The following is a 19,220-nucleotide window of genomic DNA, read 5'->3' on the forward strand; positions in this document are numbered from 1 at the left end:
AGACAGCGGTCATGAAGACGCAGAGACATCTGCACAGTGTCGAGGATCAAAACAAAGAGTCGGACACAGCACGGCTTAGAACGAGCTGACGTAATGGAGATCTGACCGTCGGTGGGGTATGTTTGTAATAACGCTGGAACGAATTACAGCTTGCTTTGAAAAATGAAAGGGAAATGCTTCGGTTCAGATAGGATTACCTCTGTTTTTGCTCTGTTTGGATCTTGTTCTTGATTTTGAAAAAAAAAAAAGCAAAAAAAAAAAAAAGCAAAGAAATCAGATTTTTGTTTGATACACACACTGGAGCTCGTGCGAGCTGATATTTAGCATCATGACACTTCTTAAAGTCCCTGATGAGTGTTCAGACGTAATGAACAAAAACAAAGTTGTGTACAACCGGGTTCCAGTAACCCTTAAACTCATTCCTGCTGTTAGGATCAGTCTTTTCTCGGCATTTTATTGGGAATTTATGTGGTAGACCAACAGAGAGTAGCACACAGTTGTGTGGCAGAAGAAAAAGGATAATTTTCTTTTTTTTACAAATGAGAAATCTGAAAAATGTGGCAAGGATTGGTATCCAGCCCCTTATGGTCAAATGTCAAATCGTTTTCTAGCATTAACAGGTTTTCCCTCCAATCATTGTCTCATAAACTCAGCTTCCTTGGCGATGGTGTGTTCAGATATTAATTTCACATGTAAGACAGAAAGTTCATTTTTGGTCTCATCTGTCAAATTACCTTCTTCTTGTACACATGGCTTGTGTCAAACTACAAACAAGAATTTATTCTTGCCAGGACGAGGATGTCTTGATTAATTTGTGGTTGTACTTACATTTCTTAACAACGGGGTGAATGTAAGATATTAAACATTTGGGATATTGTTTTAGAACTTAAACCCTACATTAGCCTCTCCACAACATCCCTGGTTTGTCTTGTGTGTTGCCTGGTTTATATGATGCCATTTGTCCATTTATGACTTGAGTGAGTTCGGGAAGCATTTGTTTTTATTTATGGGTATCAGGGAATTGAGGTTTGAGTACAAATCCATGCAAGACTTATTTTTGTGGAAAAGAAAACTCTTAAATACCACAAGTAGTTTTTCTTCTGCTATTCAGATTTGTCATATCTCATAAAATCTCAATATAATATTTTGAAGTCAGTGATTCTAATGTGACACATTGTGACAATTCATTATTTAGGAGAACCTACTTCATGTATTAGCAGGACTTGTCATCCAGATTGCATTGGAAAGCGCCCTTCAGCAGCAGAACGTTACACTTAAATTAACTTTACTGTGTGACCAAGAGGCCTGGTGTTCTGCTGACCTTCCCCCGGATATCCAGAAGATGTTCTACCTGAATTGTGAGTTAGCTCAGTTAACTACTGTCAGGATAAAAAAATTAAATAAATACTTGTGGGGGGCAGAGTAGTTAGACTTAGATCAGATCTGCCAATGGCAGATGTCAAATCTGACGAAAGTTAATCAAAATCAATCGGTTGTTTAACTTCTGGAATCAGGTGATCCAGTGTTTAAGGTTTACACAGTTCTAGGATTCAATGGCTCATTACATTGTTTAAGGATTAGCGGCACTGAAACCTCACTTCAGAGCAGTGCTTTCACCAAACTGTGATCCAACACAGACGCTTGTCCACATTTCTTGGCCAATCTCCTTGGCGAGTTATGCTGTTACTGTTCAAGGCATCGTTAGTGTCAACTGCACCACTCAGTGTGACAGTTTTGTTTGTGGGAGGGAAACTCATGGCTGAAAAAAACAACAAAACAAAACAGATTTTTCAACTATAGTCTACGCATTAATACAATGGCTCAGTCTTTAGGTATTCTTCAAAAGTCTGGCTCAAGACAGATCCACACCACTTTGTATGGTTTCTGTTCTACTGACATATCAGCGATCAAGTTGAAGTTGATGACCAATTTACTGGTAGGAATGCAGTATGTCTGATCTGTTTTGTGTCAGAGAAGAGGGCATTTAAGAAACGTAACATGGGGGCCCCACAATGGGCTGCCACCTTATTGTAGTGGAAAGGTTTGAGTGTCTTGATGATCCTAGAAGCTAAGTTGTCGGGTGGGTGGGTGGATGGATGTATGGATGTATGTATGGATGGAACAATGGGCTTTGTTTTTCAGTTACTTTTCCTATACATGTACAATAGCTATCCAGCATGAAAAGAAACAAAACAAATGAATGGTTTACTTCTTTAAAAAAAACTTCTTAAGTTTTTGTACAGCAGGGAAATAAAGAGAATCATGACTCAGGAAAAAAGGTAAGAAGAGAGCAGCAGTACCTCGGTCCCAGCTCATCCTCACACCTCCAGGTGAATTCTCCAAAGCTCTCGTAGCGCTGGTTGTAGTGGTAAAGCACGCGGTGGAGTGTGGGAGCGCCCAGGTCCATGAGAGTGTTGTAGGCGGTCTGCTGCTCTTTCCCGCTTGTGTAGCCGTTGAACAGATTGTAGATCTTGTCCGCAATTTCTAAAGGAACACATACAATCTGAAGTCAAAACGAACTCTAACTTACTTTGTCATCAACATGTGGGATATCTAATCAAGACCTTAAACTGTCGGTATTAGATTCAAATGAATGAAATCAAATGATTTATTTTCCCCTAAACATTAAAATGATGAGAGAACATTTTAAATAGTTTACCTAAGCTAAGATTACTATACTTATAAACAATTATGGATAGGCAAGACGAAGATGTCATGGTAATGTTAAAACACAATATTTCAATCAAACGGAGGCACACCTGTGGATATGCTTTAAGGCAACCCCTCAAAACTTGACGTTTCTTTGTCTATCTGATCATCTATCCAAACACAAAGAGCATAGCACAACTGCAAATCTACCAAAATATGGCTTCCCACTTAAACTAACCAGCTGAGTCAAATACCACCTTAATTAGAGAAGCAGCCAAGACTTTATAGAAGAGTTGCGAAAAGAAAGTCATAGCTGTAAGAAAGTCTTAAGCGGATCCCTTTAAAGTTTTCAACAAGTGATGAGAAAAGCAAAAAACAAATCAACCAACATGTCAAGAAGAGAGTCATGCTTGTCAGATTATCCCAAAGCCCTAACCTCAGACTCATAAGCAAATTGCAGGCAGAGCTGAAAAACTGTGCAAAGCAACCAACAGTGTATTGAACCGTTTGGTTTCAACTGTATAAAACACATCATCTTTGATGATAATGTGTTTGTATCAGGGGTGAGTCTCAGTATAGGCAAATGTCTATACTGAACAATGTAAATAAAGAGTTACAGAGTTTGTACGTTTTCTTTTATTAAATTAATGATGACAGTAATAACATCGACAGAGTTTCCCTCTGTGTATGATAAGCCTGGTGGGCCACCAGGATGTACTCGCGTCCCCACCAGGCTTAGCATTGCTTGCTTATTTATTTGAGGTTTTTTAAATGTTTAACAATGTTTAGTTAGTGTTTAGATATTACTAATGTCTTCTAATTACACATAATAAACTAGTGATATTTTAAAATTCCCTGTCAACTTTAAACAGTTATCTCAAAAACATGGTGGACCACTGGATGACTGCCCCAGCGCCCCCACCACTGGGGTTAGCAAGATTTCTGGGGGAAACCCGGCATAGGGGTTGGTTATAAAACAACTTTAGACTTGTTTCCATTTGGCCTTAAAGGAATGGTAGTCTTTGGAACTTTTGAGTAGTTTTGTAGCTCTGGGTCACTCAATATGTTGCATTTACAAGTCATGCAATATTTTAGACAGCAATCAGAGTCTTCAAGAAAACCCAAAGACAGGTGAAATCTTTACCCTGTTTTGGTGTTTTGAGTAACAGCCCTTCGAAATACTGAAATATTCACATACTTGTCCTATTGTCACATCCTAATCTTTATCTTTCTTGTCATATGTCAATATATTTTCTGAACCATTGCACACAACTGCAAGACCATTGTCATTGGCCTTGTAGCCTATTCTCAGCAATCTGTTTTTTCATAACAGAAACTACTATGCTTCTAATTAGTTTATTTTCCTTAAAGCAGTAATGAAGGTACCTTTAGACACTTAAACACTGAAAATGGACTAAGATGAGTAATATTCATCCCCCATTTTCCAGACTTTGAAAACACCACATGTGGAAGGAAACTTGGTTTCTGATTACATGACTTTGATGTAAACTTTAAAGATTTAGTAATGTTTTGTTCTGTTTTAAACAGTTAAATGTTAAGCATTGTTAGCAACTCAATGGCAAAAAGAAAAAACAATAAAGTTTAAGTTCTCAAATAGTGTTTATTCCAGTTTGTGCTCCCTGGAGTAGCAGAGATCATTGCGAACACCCACAATTATGTTTAGTTTTCAAAAGCCTGTCTGGATTTTGTTTCTGTATTTCATTAGTGTTGCTGTGAAGCTCTTTCCTTTTCATACTTTAAGCCAACTTTTAGATCTTCAGATATGCAGCAGACTATTTTAACGTGCAACTTCCACTAAGAACACCATTTGAAAAAGCATAAATCATTGTTCAAGTTGAAGTTGGAAAGGCTTTTTGCAACTCGAACAGATTTTTGAGCTTTTCATGGCCTGTCAGGCTAGCAACTTATCCCCTCTTCTGGATGGCAATAAAGTCACCCAGTACACTGGAAGTATTACGTTTCACACCATTTATACTTCTCCAGGCATTAAAATTAACAGCGTAAGCCCAGTAGGATCACACTTCAATGAGTAGTGCATTTTTGTAATAGCTGATTAAAATCAGCAGCCGGATCCACAAAAACATCTTCGCTATGAAGCCGTTATTGCTGCAGAGGGTAGGCAAGGATTCCAGCTCTTTAATTTCTGAGATGGGATGATATATATATATTTTTTTATAGTCAATATCCTCACGGAATTGTAGGATACGGTGACCATAAACAGTCCTGATCCAGAGAGGAAAATCTATCTGCCTGTGACTTTATGACTCACTCTATGAACTCACATGACATCTACTTTGTGAGACACTGAGAAATAGCTCCAAACAGGCAGGAATTAATTCATCTAATAACATAACTTTTTAGAACTATTTAGTGATCCATTTGGTCACACTATTTTCATGCCCATTACAATAAAGGTTGAAGAGCCCTGCATAAGGGTTCATGCACCTTAAAGTTGGACAAAATTATGTCCCATTGCAGCTTTAAACTTAAATATGTCTTACTGGACATTTATGTGATAAATCAACTGAATGTAGAACATATTTGTGAGATCGGGGTTTATATGTGTGCAATTTAATCTAGAAACAAAGCTGCTATGAGATATGAATATAAGAGAACAACCAGTATTGAAAAGACACACTAGGGAGGGAGGCAGTCTGAAGCGGCTTTATGCTGTAATGCAACATCACAGAGCGTTGTTCAATCATCTGTCCACACATAAAGAGAATAGCACAACTGCAAATCTACCAAAGCTAACCAGCTGAGTCAAATACCACCTCAATTAGAGAAGCAGCCAAGACTTTATAGAAGAGTGGCGAAAAGAAAGTCATAGCTGTAAGGCAGTCTTAAGCGGATCCCTTTAAAGTTTGCAACAAGTGATGTAGGAGAACAGCAACCATTGGTTGAAGAAGGTAAGAAAGTCAGCCTTAGTGTCGGCTGTGCTGAAGAGGTTCGTTTTCCAGAAGAAAAATTAACATTGAGCTCTCAATCGGTGGCCCCTAAGCACTGATTCTTTCATTATCCATACCGCTTTCTCATAATCACAAGAATACCACCAGATGTCCGTTTAAAAAAACCCAAAAATCACTACTTCTGGAAACTTTCTGCTTTCACTTTCGGAACAGCTTGTTAATAGTTACTTCCTCTACATTCAAAGCTTAGGTGAAATGAAAATTACCTGTCCATACTGCAGCAGGGCAGAGCTCAAATCGTGGCACCGGCAGCTACCACAGCACTTCCGGTGACAGCTGCCATGGGTGCCACTGGCTGCCGCGTAAGGTGCCACTGGCTGCCGCGACCTCATACTGGCACCTGCCATGGACTGCCACGGCACTTCCGGTGACCGCTGCCTTAGGTGACATGGGTGCCGCGACCTCATACTGGATGTTGTGGATAGCCGTAGGGCTGGATCACATGGTGTTGGTAGTGATTGTAGATCACCTGTTGCTCGGGCCCGGCGGCATGGGTGAGCATTGGGGGGCTGCTCAGCGACCTTGTTTGACAGTCGCTAATACTGGCACCTGCCAAGGGCTGCCGCGGCACTTCCGGTGACAGCTGCCTTAGGTGACACAGGCTGCAGCGATCTGCTACTGGCACCTGGGACGGGTGCCACGGCCCAGTAGCACAGGGTGTCAGACTAGACAGTGGCCTGCCGCAACCTGGCACAGGGTGCCACGACCAGCTACAGCTTAATAAAGGCAACTTCTTGCTTCCTTGACGTATGCCACGGCTTTTGTGTTAAACTGAAAATTAATTATTTTGTTTTGAACCAAAAAAATCCAAATGCATGCATCCATCACGGATTCGGTGACATGTACCGCAGCTTCTATGTCACACTGAATATGAATTAATTAATTAAAATAAATAAAAAAAAAAGAAATAGAAAAGAAAGAAAACATCGATTTTTCCTCACAAAAGTATCGCATTTCCTTTTAATTTTTGCATCCCCTCGCAGTAAACCAATATGCCCTTGGTCTATTTTGGATACAGTCACAAATGTCAATTTAAAATTTCTAATATACACATTTAAAGAGCCTCAGTGAAAACATGTTTATATATTAACTCTGTGGTGCAAAAGAAACTAATTGAAAATCGTTTTATTTACTATGGAAGTGTATTGTACAAACATGACTGCATAAACATAATACTCATATTGTACGAACTTTTATGGACTTTATGAACCTGCAACTTTATCTCTTTTATTTGGTTATACATGCTGCAGCTTACAACCATGCTTGTGTGTGTCTGTCGCCAGTTATTCGTAAACAGACTGAAACTGATTAGACTACTCTTTGGGGTTGCGGAGAAAAGCTAAATTCGCGCTACAATCTCCTTCACTTGGCTCCTAAGGTTTGCTAAGTGTAGCCCAGCGCTGGACGGTGAATGTAACTCTGTGTCTGTTCCATTTGTATGACATGTATGGCTTGTAACATTTCATGATTTTCGGCATTAAAAAAACTGTTTGTACACTTAACCAAATCTAACCGATTAGGTTAAGTGTAAAACCAAGTGTACACTCGTCCCAAACTCAGGTTTTGGTCGCGTCCCAGAAACTTGCAAACAGACATGGGAGATGCACAGAGATAAAAATGACTGAGCTACAACAGAACATAATAGTCTGCACATTCTGAGCATCCCCATCCTAAACAGAATGGGACTGCACAGAAGGAAACGTCTGTGCAGATGCGTGGGCGTCTCTAGATGTGTGTGACTGATCGTCTGGCACCCTGGGCTGCTGGGCCGTGGCACCCGTCCCAGGTGCCAGTAGCAGATCTCTGCAGCCTGAGTCGGGTCGCAGCAGCCCGTGGCACCTTATGGCAGCTGTCACCGGTAGTGCCGTGATAGCTGCTAGTGCCACGACTTGAGCCTGCGCTCTCTCACAAACTGCTACAAAAGGGAAAGCGGGCAGTGAAAATCGGTAATTCAAAGATAAGTGGACATAATTTGTCTTCATTCGCCCTTCGCCCTGTACAAGAACAAAGTGTTTAATTTGCCAGGGGACTGCAGCTCTGATGGTTTCCAATTAGAAACTGCATTATGAAAGCAAGCATAAGCATTTTGAACAACAAAAATAATTGCACTAAGATCGTCTTACCAAGCTGCGAGCGGGATTCTTGATACATCTATGACACAACAAAAAGCAACAGAGTGCTCACTCAGAGCCACATGAAATGTAAAAAAAATGTCCATGGCTGAGCTCTTGATATTGTTGTTTACCAAATAATTCTGTGGCGAGATTGATTATTTTTGTTACACATAGACTTTCGACTCATCCAAAAAAATTCTTTAAGATGTCCATTGGAGCCTCTTTGGTTTATATCAAAGCATATTCTGATGTTACAATGACTCAATTAAAGGCCAGACCTCTATGAAATTGAGAACACTGGCAAGATTTGAAAACTGATGAATCTAAACTGTCTGAGCTAGATTTATTTTTCATAGTTTTGTTTTTTTCTTAGGTGTGCAATGCTGGTAAATTTATGCCCCAAATATCTTTTGCATCTTTATCTGCAGTAGATCTTGATATTTTACTGCATTACCTTTAGTAAGCTCTTCTGTGTTCTGTGAAGTATTGACTCAAGTGGGATTGAAGACAAATATATATCACACTGCCCGAGATTTATATTGTAAAAGCTGTGAAAACCATAAAGTCATTTCCTTCCGTTTTACAACCACAGGCTACTTTTTGCTTCATCGTGTAAAATTAAGATAAGGTAAATTAAATTTTGTTGTTTCGAGTCAAAATGTGAAAAAGCCCCAGAGGTGAGAATATTTTTTTTACAAGGCACTGGATATTCTGGATAAACAATATGTTACACAGACCCTAACTTTGACACACTGTAAAAAAGAAAGAAAAAAAAAAGCTTAATTGCACAATAATTCACATGAAAAACAAATTCGTCTCAGCGAGCTGGTTGTGAACCCATTCGGCCTCATTTCTCACCCTGCGCTTTGACATCATCCACAGTCGGACACGGAGTCTTGATGGTGACCTCACTTGGACTGGAACGCCGTCCTGTGTTGTCTACAGCCCACAGACGGAACCTGAAGACATACAAACAAAATAGGTGCAAGGAGGTACGGAAGTACGCGTGCAATCAGCTGTTTTGCTTTATGGGTTTGGACGTTTTCTACAGAACAAATCCTGTCTTACGGGATTTACAGTGTAGACTTCTCTTGTTCTTTTCATTTTATTCTGTTAACAACAACAACATGGTTTCTTGGGGTTCACTGACAGACAGTGCCAGCTGGTAATCTAATAAGAGCCACATTTTGAGGATTGCAGCCTGTATGGTTCCGTCGCAGCTTGCTCTTTCACTGGAGTGTTTCCTGATTGAATATCGCCACCTTGTGGTAAAAACATAACTTGCACAGTAGAAGACTGAAAACAATAACTACACATTTCTTTTATAATTTGACTGATTAAACATCCGTCCAACAAAGACAGAGGATCTTCTCTTGAAGCTTTCAGCTTTCATAAAAGCATTGCGTGTATTTCTCTTCAAGTCATAATTTTGTCGAACCAGGCACCAGCTTGGTTCAAGCTGTTTTCAGGTTCCGTTTGTATAAGAAATATAAAGAGTCTGCAGCAGCCTGAGAGGGATAAGAGTAATAGTCTTGGAGAGATGAATGAGCTGTCAGCCAGGATAAAAGAGCAGGATACTTGCGGATGTTGAAAATAAGAGCATGTGTAGCGGCTAATTCAGCCCATACACATCCAAACTGTGTGCTCTGCCTGTTGGCCTCTTGCCCCTTTTCTTCGAATTACTTTTCATGTTCAAAATGTTTCTCTCCGTGTTTCACCTTTGTGCTTTTTTTTTTCTCCCGTTTTCTTTTGTAACCCCAAAGTTTGATTTAAGGTCTTTTGGCTAAACCTCTTATCCCCTTTTGCTATTCCCCAGTGTGTATTGCTCCCCTTTGCTGCAGTGTGTGTGGCTTCCTTTCTGGCAAGGATTGTGTGAGATAAGTGTGAACATACTTGAGAGAGAATCTAAGTATCCGGTCTTGATCACGGCATCACATGTTAAAGCTTTTTTTACTGTGCTGACAAACATATGTAGGAAGAATAAAGAGTCATTTGGGAAAAAAAATAGTAGTTTTCAGAATTTTTTCCTCAAGTTCCCCTTTCTTGTACTTTTATTATCTTGTTAAATAGTTAAAAACCAAAAATAAAGTCAATGCTAACGTATCTTACATCGCAATTAATGTAACATTTCAGATGCAAATCTTCATTTATTACATAGTGGATTTTGCTGAGAACAAAACATAAAAATGACCAATATAAATCTGAATTGTTATTCCAATAATGGTCTGGATTTAGAATCGTACTCAAAAGTGGAAAAATCACATCACTGACTGATTCAGCATCAATGGAAATTCCTCAAGACAAGTCAGAATGGGGCTCAGTAGAGTGTGGGGCCTTTATGACTTCCCTACAACAACTGGACACGGTCCTGATGAGGCAACAGACAAAGTGGAGTTGTTGGATGGAAGAAAACATTACGTCCCAGATGCACTCTATTGGGTTAATGTCTCTGGGAATGAGCAGGCCAGTCTACAGCATCAATGCCTTCATCATGCAGGACCTGCTGACACGTCAGCCAAATGAAACCCAGCATTGTCCTGCAGCAGAAGGAATCCACGGCTCACTCCACTACATTATGGGTCTCACAAAAAGGTCTGAGGATCTCACCCCGGTACTTAATGTCAGTCAGGGCATCTCTGGCTAGCACGTGGAGGGCCATGGGGCCTTCTAAAGAAAAGCCTCCCCACACCATTACTGGACCACCGCCAAACCAGTCATGCTGAAGGATGTTGCAGGCAGCATAACGTTCTCCACAACGTCTCCAGACTGTCACATCTGTCACATGAGCTCAGTGTGAACCTACTCTCGTCCGTGAAGAGAAAGAGCCACCAGTGGTGAATTGGCCAATCTTGGGGTTCTCTGACAAATGCCAGTCGTTCTGCACAGCATTGGCTTGTAAGCACAGGCCCCGCTCATTGACGTAGGGCCGTCGTGCCACCCTCATGGAGTCTGTTTCTGACTATTTGAGCAGAAACGCACACATTAGTGGCCTGCTGGAGGTCATATTGCAGGGCTCTGGCAGTGCTCCCCCTGTTCCTCCTTGGACAAAGAAAGAAGAGGTGGTCCTGCTGGGTTGTTCCCCTCCTACTGCGGCCTCTACATCTCCTGGTATACTGGCCTGTCTGCTGGTGTCTCTGTGCTCCGGACCCTGTGCTGACTGACAGCAAACCTTGTTACAACTTGCAATGATGTGTAATGTTGGATGAGCTCCACTGCCTGAGCAACTTTTGTGGGTTGTAGACTTTGTCTCATGCCATTTCTAGGTCAGAGAGTACTGATAACATGCAACAGTGACCAAGATGTTAGCCAGAAATGATGAGGACAGAGAAATGGTCTGGGTTCACCACCTGTAATGCATGTTTGAGGAATCCTTTGATTTTCCCTAGCAGCCATTCAGGGGTGCTTAAACACGTGCACTCACAAAGGGCCACCTATTTCCAAAAAAGAAAAAAAAAAAAAAAAATAGATAAAAAAATCTGCTTCTCAGTGCAATGCTCATAAGAAACGTTGTAAACAACATATTGGAGAAGCATCGTTGTGTCAGAAAGAGCAGGAGCTTCTTAAAAAGACAGGAGGTCCAATTTCAAGGCATCAAATTGCGAAGAGAAACATAACAAAGCAGTCAAACTGCTGCAATTAATGAGCCAGCATTTTTGACTTCTTGACATTCAAATGGTACTTTTTCTGCAACCTTTAGTGAGTCATCATCTCTACAGTCAATGTATAGGCTGATCTACGGAGGGCATTAAAGAAGCTACTTTCAGCTAGAGTGGTGACACACATGCTTTTTCTGGCAAGTTACATGAAAGACGTTGAAGTTTCCTAGAAATGATGTGTCATAACTTTGAACTTTTTATTAGGAAACCTCTAGATATTCAGTGGTGCTGTATTGACATAGAGCCTCCTCTGCAACTGTTGACACCACTGATAAAGGTGTGTTAAAAAGACAAATTTGTCTTTTAAAGCAGATTCATCATCTCACTCAAATTTCACCTCCTATCTAATCAAATGTTTTAATTTTTTATAAATATAACAACCCAGTTTATTTTGTCACCCACACAATAACCACAATGGGATGGAAGGGAATAAAAAGGTTCAAAGGTCACTGCAGTAAGGAGGGGCAACATTAGGTCACCAAGTCTGCACCACAACCTTTAAATTGCATCTGCATCTATGTGTCATGTCAGAACCATTTCTGTCCTACCATTACAAACGTAAACATGGAACAAATATTGAAGTGCACCCTATGCTTATTTTTGAGCATGAGGAAGAAAATGTGATGATGTGTTTCTGTTTCTCATCTGAAACAAACCTTATTGGACAGCTTTAGCAGCAATAATTCTTTGAAATGTTACATTAATATCTACTGAGCTAACCAAACCCTGGGAAAACTTAACAAGGTAATGATGAAAACATAGTGATCAAGTCAAGGCAAAGATAGTTTACCAGATATAAAATAAATCTTTCTTCCCTGGTTATCTCAGTCCCCAGACCTAAATTTCATAAAGAAACTCTGTAGGATAAACTATAGAGATGAAAGTATAAAAGCAGATGCAGGACTCATGGTGAGCTAGAGAGATTGTGGAAGCAAGAATGGTCAATAAATTGCCTCTCTCAAATCTCGTAAAATGTTATGGAAGACCAAACAATGTCTTATTGGCTTAAAAAGGATGCTAATAATTGTGGAACCAGTGATTTTTAGAGGAAAATGTTTTAAATGTTAGACTGCTTCCCTGTGTTTCATGGGTTCCTGTGCCAACATAGCTGACTCAAATGGCTGAATTACCTTCTCAGCATGTCATCAAGTTTTCCAAAGTCCATTTACTTCAAGTGTGCTGAAACAGGGAATGATCTAAAACATGCGAGATGGCATCCCTTGAGGACTAACTGAGGACTCTACTGAGCACTGAGTAAATGGTTGAGGCTACAATCTGCTTCTATTTCCATTTTTCAGAATTAGATTATCATAATGCAGTTAAAGAGGCTTTACAATGATACTGGGGATATTGTGTCACCTGGATTTGCTTCAATATAGCCAGCTTCTAACAAAAAGCAATCTTCACTTTTTCTCATGTGGACCAATTCAAAAATTAATTATTTAAATTTTATACTGTTAATTAAGATGGGAACTTTTCTTTTAAGTAAATGATACTTTTTAAAAAGCGAAGACTTTTCAAAACTCCCCCTTTTACATTTTCCACATAGAAACCAAGCTGGTAAATAAGGCAAAGTGAAAGTATTTAAATATCTGTACTTCCTTTCTTACTTAAAGCTAAGATTAGTGGCAAACACAGAGAAACAAGTTCATTTATTGTACTGGCTAAAGCTAACTTCTGTCTGCTAAAGCAATTTTGTAGTCAAAATTGTTTTTATTACCAAATGAAATGATTTTTGCAGTCCTGTGGGTTTATATTCACAGCAAATAATGGCAATAAAGACATCAGTAAGGCCTGATCAACTTCACCAGAGCATTTCTGAGACACTGCAGCACTTCATTTGTGAATTGCACTTTAAGCTTCCATCAATGGCAATTTATGACACTTTGAAAAGCAAGTGTGTACTTTTCTTCACGCGTTGAGCATGGAGTGTCAACTCACATGTATGTTGCATCAGGTTCCAGGCAGCGAATGATCAGACTGATGGAGGAAGACAGCAGGTTTGGGATGTCCCCCAGCATCACACACGGAGACCTGGCCCCAGACAGGATGTCATCCACAAAGCTCAAGAGGGTTTCTGTAGAACAGAGAATGAATGGGTTAACGCCTTTTTGGAAAGACTGCTGCTTAGACTGTGGTTTAGCACCTTTTGCTACAATATTAATAAACAATGTTGTGAAAAGCTTTTTTTACATGCTCCGATTCTACTTTTTGTGGCGAGTCAGTGCTTCAGATCATTAGACAAAGATAATTGAAGTAAATACAAAAGACGGTTTAATTTACTACGGAAAACATAGCTTTTCAAATCAACCTGTCTATGAGACGAAGTTATAGCCCCCCCACCTTAGACAGCAACTACTGACACCAGACATTTGCAATTGCCCGCAATTAGTTTTTATTTTTCATTTCCTATGGAGGAATTATGTCCTACTTTTCTTTTTAGATTTTGAATAATGGCTCAGTGTGGCTGGAAATAGAGGAAATCATCATTTGAAAACTGCTGTGCATCTACACAGGCTATCTTTGTTCATTTTGTTTGATGAGCTAAAATATTCGAGGGTGACAAAAATATTTTAAAACGTAAGAAGAAATATGTAGTGAGGAAAATACATTCTCTTAACATCTTATAGTGCAGCTATGTTGGATTTTCATGGTCCAGATTTAAAGACTAAAAAACATGTTCATGTTCAGCCAGAAATCCTAGTTATAGTCATAGTTAAAGACATTGTAAAGACAGGGGAACCATGCTTTGATATTGACAATTAAACAGGAAAGGCATTCATCCCAATCTAAATCCTTTCATTTTTTGTCAAAACGACAACATTTTCTTACACTCCTCTAATCTCTTACCGTTCAATTATGTCATAACTGGACATGTCATATACCAAGTGAACAAATAAAGAATATAAATACTCTGTAGATTTGGCAACCTCAATAATCTAAAAATGGAAATACGAATATTATGAAAAATGCACACAAAAATTAGCATTATATAAGCCCTTCATGTGCAGTGTGTACCAGTAAGGCATATTCCTGGAAAGCATAACGCTGTTTCATTTTGTAAAGGTGTAGATGACCAAGGTGACTGACTTTGATTTATTTTATGAGGGGAGAAGAAGTCCACCGTTACTGCAGCTTCTTTCTTCAAAGGAACTCAGGCCCGCTTTACATGAAGACTTTATGCACCGAATAACCCGATCCAGACACAGTCATTGTAAATCTGAGATCTGCAATGATCTGCGTCCCAGAACCCCCCCCCCCAAAAGGAACATGACGTTGAGGATCTCTCTTTATTGGGTTTAACTCGTGCCTCCCATTCACACACTTTCAGTTTATTGTTGCACACTGGTGTCCAAGCAGATGGTGAATCCCACTTCCACTGACCCATTCAGGAGTTAAAAATAAAATCTCTGCTTCTGCTATGGCTACTACTCCTGTAATCATGTAGCTATGTGTGGGGAAAAATATAAAATATTTCAATATTTTACTGAAAGTTTCTGCCATTTATTTCTATATCCAGACATGTTCAACCTATCTCTGTCAATCGTTGCAGTCACTGCATTTTAGCGCTAATATGTTTTTAAATGCTCTATTTTTCCTAAAACCTCACCCTCCACTCTGAATGCCATGCAATTAACAAAAAGGCAGTTTCACGCTCCGCAGAAACTCCCCGACTTTAGATTTGAAAGTCGGGGAGTTTTGAGGTTAAACATCTGCGACGTTTAACCTCAAAAGCACAGCTGAGCTTTACTTACACTCTGTCCAGCGCTGTGTAATCGTATTACAGCCACTGCTGTAACCAAATACCTTTCCTGCTGATCTGTTATAGCACTGTACTGCAAAATGTTGTTTCCCTCCACGCTTAACAGCAGCTTTCCAACACTGTTCAACCAGTGTTGGAAAGCTAGGAAGGGGGATTGCTGCAGAGCTCAGCTCTTCCTGTGCTTTCATTTACTTGGACTTGAATATCTGTTATTTACAAATTAAAACACTACCTCACTCTGCATACCTGTTTATATTCCACCTTGTGAATAAATGCATAAATCGTTCTAATCCTCAATTTGTCTTTAATTAATTGACATTTATTTATTTATTTTAGTGTTTTAAACAATAAATAATATTAAACACTAGTGCACAGTTGAAATATTTATACTCCTTTAACTAATTTTGAACTCATATTACAACTACAAGGTTCATGTTGGGGCTGCACAGTGGGCGCAGCAGTGAGAAGGTCCTGGGTTCGATTCCCGGCCCGGGGTCTTTCTGCAAGGAGTTTGCATGTTCTCCCTGTGCATGCGTGGGTTCTCTCCGGGTACTCCGGCTTCCTCCCACAGTCCAAAAACATGACTGTTAGGTAAATTGGTCTTTCTAAATTCTCCCTAGGGGTGAGTGTGTGTGTGCGTGGTTGTGTGTCCTGTCTGTCTCTGTGTTGCCCTGACTGGCGACCTGTCCAGGATGAACCCGCCTCTCGTCCGGAACGTTAGCTGGAGGTAGGCACCAGCACCTCCCAACCCCACTAGGGACAAGGTTGTTAGAAAATGGATGGATGGATGGTTCATGTTGGTATTTTCTGTGATAAAGATTAAAAAGCGCATAATTTTTAAGAAAAACTAAAAAATTTACAATACTTTAGAGATCCACCAAAACAGAAGTGTGTGTGTTTGTGTCTGCTGGGTTTGGACAGCTAGAGACTGAAATATGTCTTTTCTTTGCCAAATACTCAGTTTCACTCATACTGTATGGACAGTAATAATCACCACCAAGCTTCACCATGTGGATAAAGTGTTTAGGTCTATGTGTAGTGTTTTTCCCGAGATACTGTGTTTTGTATGTAGGCAAAAAATTTTCATGTATTTTCTGTGCTTCCTAAATGGCTTGGGGTACACAAGATTTCTTGTGACCTTTTTTTTTTATAATTTCTTTCTTGCCCTAATTCTATAGAGACTAGACTTGAAGTTTGTGGTTGAAATGTAACAAAATGTAAAAAAAAGAAGTTAGAAGTTCAAGGTGTAAGATCATTTTCATCGCACACTATTATCTTAAAAATTGAAAATAAAAGAAACAATTTTTTTGAATATCTGCTGCAGTTTAAAAAAAAGATTTTGCATCACTACATATCCATCTCAGCAAAGACGCATAAAGTTGCAGGGATTCGGGAGAAATACTCTTAGAAGCTGTGAAGTTTTAGTACAATTTTGTCAACGACCCAAAGGAAATTGCTCAAATCTAGTTTGATCAATAAAAATCAGGTAAATGCTTCTATGCAGTGTTGTAGACCATTTTTTGTCTCGGACTTGACCGCATTTGGTCTCGGTCATAAAAATAGATTAATAGTAAATAAATAAATATTGTGAAGAGAAACAGATTATTTTTTCAACATTAAAAACGTTTGTTAGGATTGTGTAGAAAAAATGTTGATATCTTTTATAACTACAGTGTTTTGTGGTCAATATTATTTCACCATTTTATTAATGTAGGTTATCAGTTTTCATAAGGCTTCCTATCAAGCTATAAGAATGATAGAAAACATGCTAACAAAATGCCTCAGACCTGCAGCCTGTGTCTAGAACTGGTGGTTCTAGACACAGGCTAACAGAAGTGGCTCTTTGGCTCAAATATATTAAATTATGAAATATTGCAGTTTTTTGTTTCATTCTTTAATTGTCCTGTAGGCAGCAATTTATTTACATGTATGTACATTTATTATTATTGATACTTTAGATGAGTTGTACAAGTTTATGTCATTGGGTGGGGTCGGGGACATGTTCACATACACCTCAGAAAGGATGCAGTTGTGCCTCTGCTCCAGTAGCTATTATTATTTTATTATATACATTGACATAGCAAATAAATGTGACTAGTGACATTTGTCTTTGCCATGGGGTAACTTCTGTTGCCAACCCCCAATCTGTGCTAAAAAGCTTCTTTCTACTGCTATATCAAATATACAATGCTATTTTGTACATTTCTATTGTTATACAAGACTTAAATTTAATTAATAATGGTCTTAAAGAATTCTTTAAAAGCCATTTGTGTAACCACTTGTGCTAAAAATCTACATTTGCCAATTATTACTTTCAGCAGATGAACCTCCAGCATCTCCATTACCTTCTTTTCAGGGGTTTACAGATGCTGCTTTTGACGCACACAGCTAGCTTTGTATCCCTTGCTGACACCCGTACATACATCAGAAGGCCAACTGGCCCCCACGGAGTGGATCTCACTGCATAGAGGAAAAACCAAGCCTACGAGTATGAAAGGTGTGCAAAGTGAAGGTGGTTCTGAGGTGGCCATCCCTGAGTATGCTCTGCACAAGCAATGCTTGTCTCTGTGTATTTATACATCTCTGCGGTGTATGCGTGTGTGCGTGTGTGTGTGTGTGTGGACTGAGGTGGTCGGTTTTTCTTAAACAGGATATGCATACAGTACAAGCATCCGAGGGTTCAAGCAGTCATGTAGTATATGCGGTGAGTGATGGGCGCTTCGCGGTGGTCATCCTCTCGTGTCACCATCTGGTTAACAAGAGCCATGGAAACATAAAGAGTGGGAGAGTCTGTTAATAAAAAAAGTGTGTCCAAGCTGCCAGAGGAGGGTGTTTACTCAGTACTGAGGACTGTCAGAGGAGTGAAAGCCATAAACATGGCTGGAGATTTAAATGAAAAGTGGCATTGTGAAGCTTTGAACCACTTAGTATATTAATTGGAAAGCCTGATGGAATATCCTCTCTGTGGGTATGAAGGTGTATTTTAACCCTCATTGGAATATACCAATATGGAAACATGCTAAGAATTTATTTCAGTGTCTGAGTGAGAGCAGCTTGCGATGGACAAACATGGCCAACAGAATGCTGTTATGGTAGAGAAAATGCAACATCAGCAGTTGGGCTGTGATTTATTACTGTGTCACATATTGGCATTTATGGGGCAGAAATTAGTACACTTTTAACTCTAACTAGCATAAACAGGAGTTGATCTTAATTCTTCTGGTTAGATATTGTTGGTGGTTGCCCTTCTGAAAAGTAAACTGCCTTTCAGGTCTTAAACTGGACATATTATGTAAAATTGAGATTTAGTACATTTTTGTATTTCTATTTGGGACTCAACTGCTTGTAAAAGCAGCCCAAGAACTTAAAAAAAAACAGTCATTTTGAGGCAACATGTTTTTTTGTGTGTGTCTGGAAAACAAGTAGCTTCAAAAACCTCCTGATTGTCACAGGCAGTGCACTGTTACCTAGCAACCCCAGCAAAGATAAAGTGTATTTTCTTCCGCACGTGGTGTTTGGGATATAGGCATTAAAAGTCAAATTTTTATATAAATGAGTTTCATTCATTTGGATATGTCTCAAGACATGGGCTTTACTACAGTTTTCATTGTGCAAAAGCTTTCCCTAAGCAAGCATGTTTGACTTGTGTGATTTTATGACACTGGCTGTTAACCAGTGATATGCCTCCCTGTAAATGTATAAATTTTAAATGCTCAGTTGTATAAACTTTGACCAAATTGGTAGAATCCCTTCATTGGGGGTTAGATTTACTCCCAGCAGCTGCAAACAGCAATAAAGACGAGGCATAGGGCGGGGTTAGTGATTTGATTTTTTATGCACTTAGTTGTTTCCTACTGTATGATCACTGTGTTGACAGAAAGGAAAACTAATAATGGCTGGCTATCAATAACTTTAATCAATGCCCTTTCTCTTAAAAGAGTGACTCAAGTTGCAGGAAGCACCGAACAGTTACCGCTCATTGTTGCCATGTGTCAACTAAATGATAACTCATGATAACATCTAGGCAATCTAGTGAATAAATTTTTTT

General features: G+C 39.4%; 1 protein-coding gene across 5 annotated transcripts in view; it reads right to left on the reverse strand.

The window, feature by feature from the left end:
- The window catches only part of astn1 (astrotactin 1), a 351,664-nt gene that overhangs the window by 12,553 nt on the left and 319,891 nt on the right, over positions 1-19,220 (reverse strand). For all 5 annotated transcript variants that reach the window (XM_032565575.1, XM_032565574.1, XM_032565573.1 and 2 more), the window contains 3 exons: positions 13,351-13,486; positions 8,612-8,712; positions 2,301-2,484 (listed from right to left, as the gene is read on the reverse strand). In XM_032565575.1, coding sequence (XP_032421466.1) covers positions 2,301-2,484; positions 8,612-8,712; positions 13,351-13,486 — 421 coding nt within the window. The remainder of the gene's footprint in view (positions 1-2,300; positions 2,485-8,611; positions 8,713-13,350; positions 13,487-19,220) is intronic.

Source organism: Xiphophorus hellerii, chromosome 6, assembly GCF_003331165.1.
Source record: "Xiphophorus hellerii strain 12219 chromosome 6, Xiphophorus_hellerii-4.1, whole genome shotgun sequence".
In the NCBI taxonomy this organism is placed as follows: Eukaryota; Metazoa; Chordata; class Actinopteri; order Cyprinodontiformes; family Poeciliidae; genus Xiphophorus; species Xiphophorus hellerii.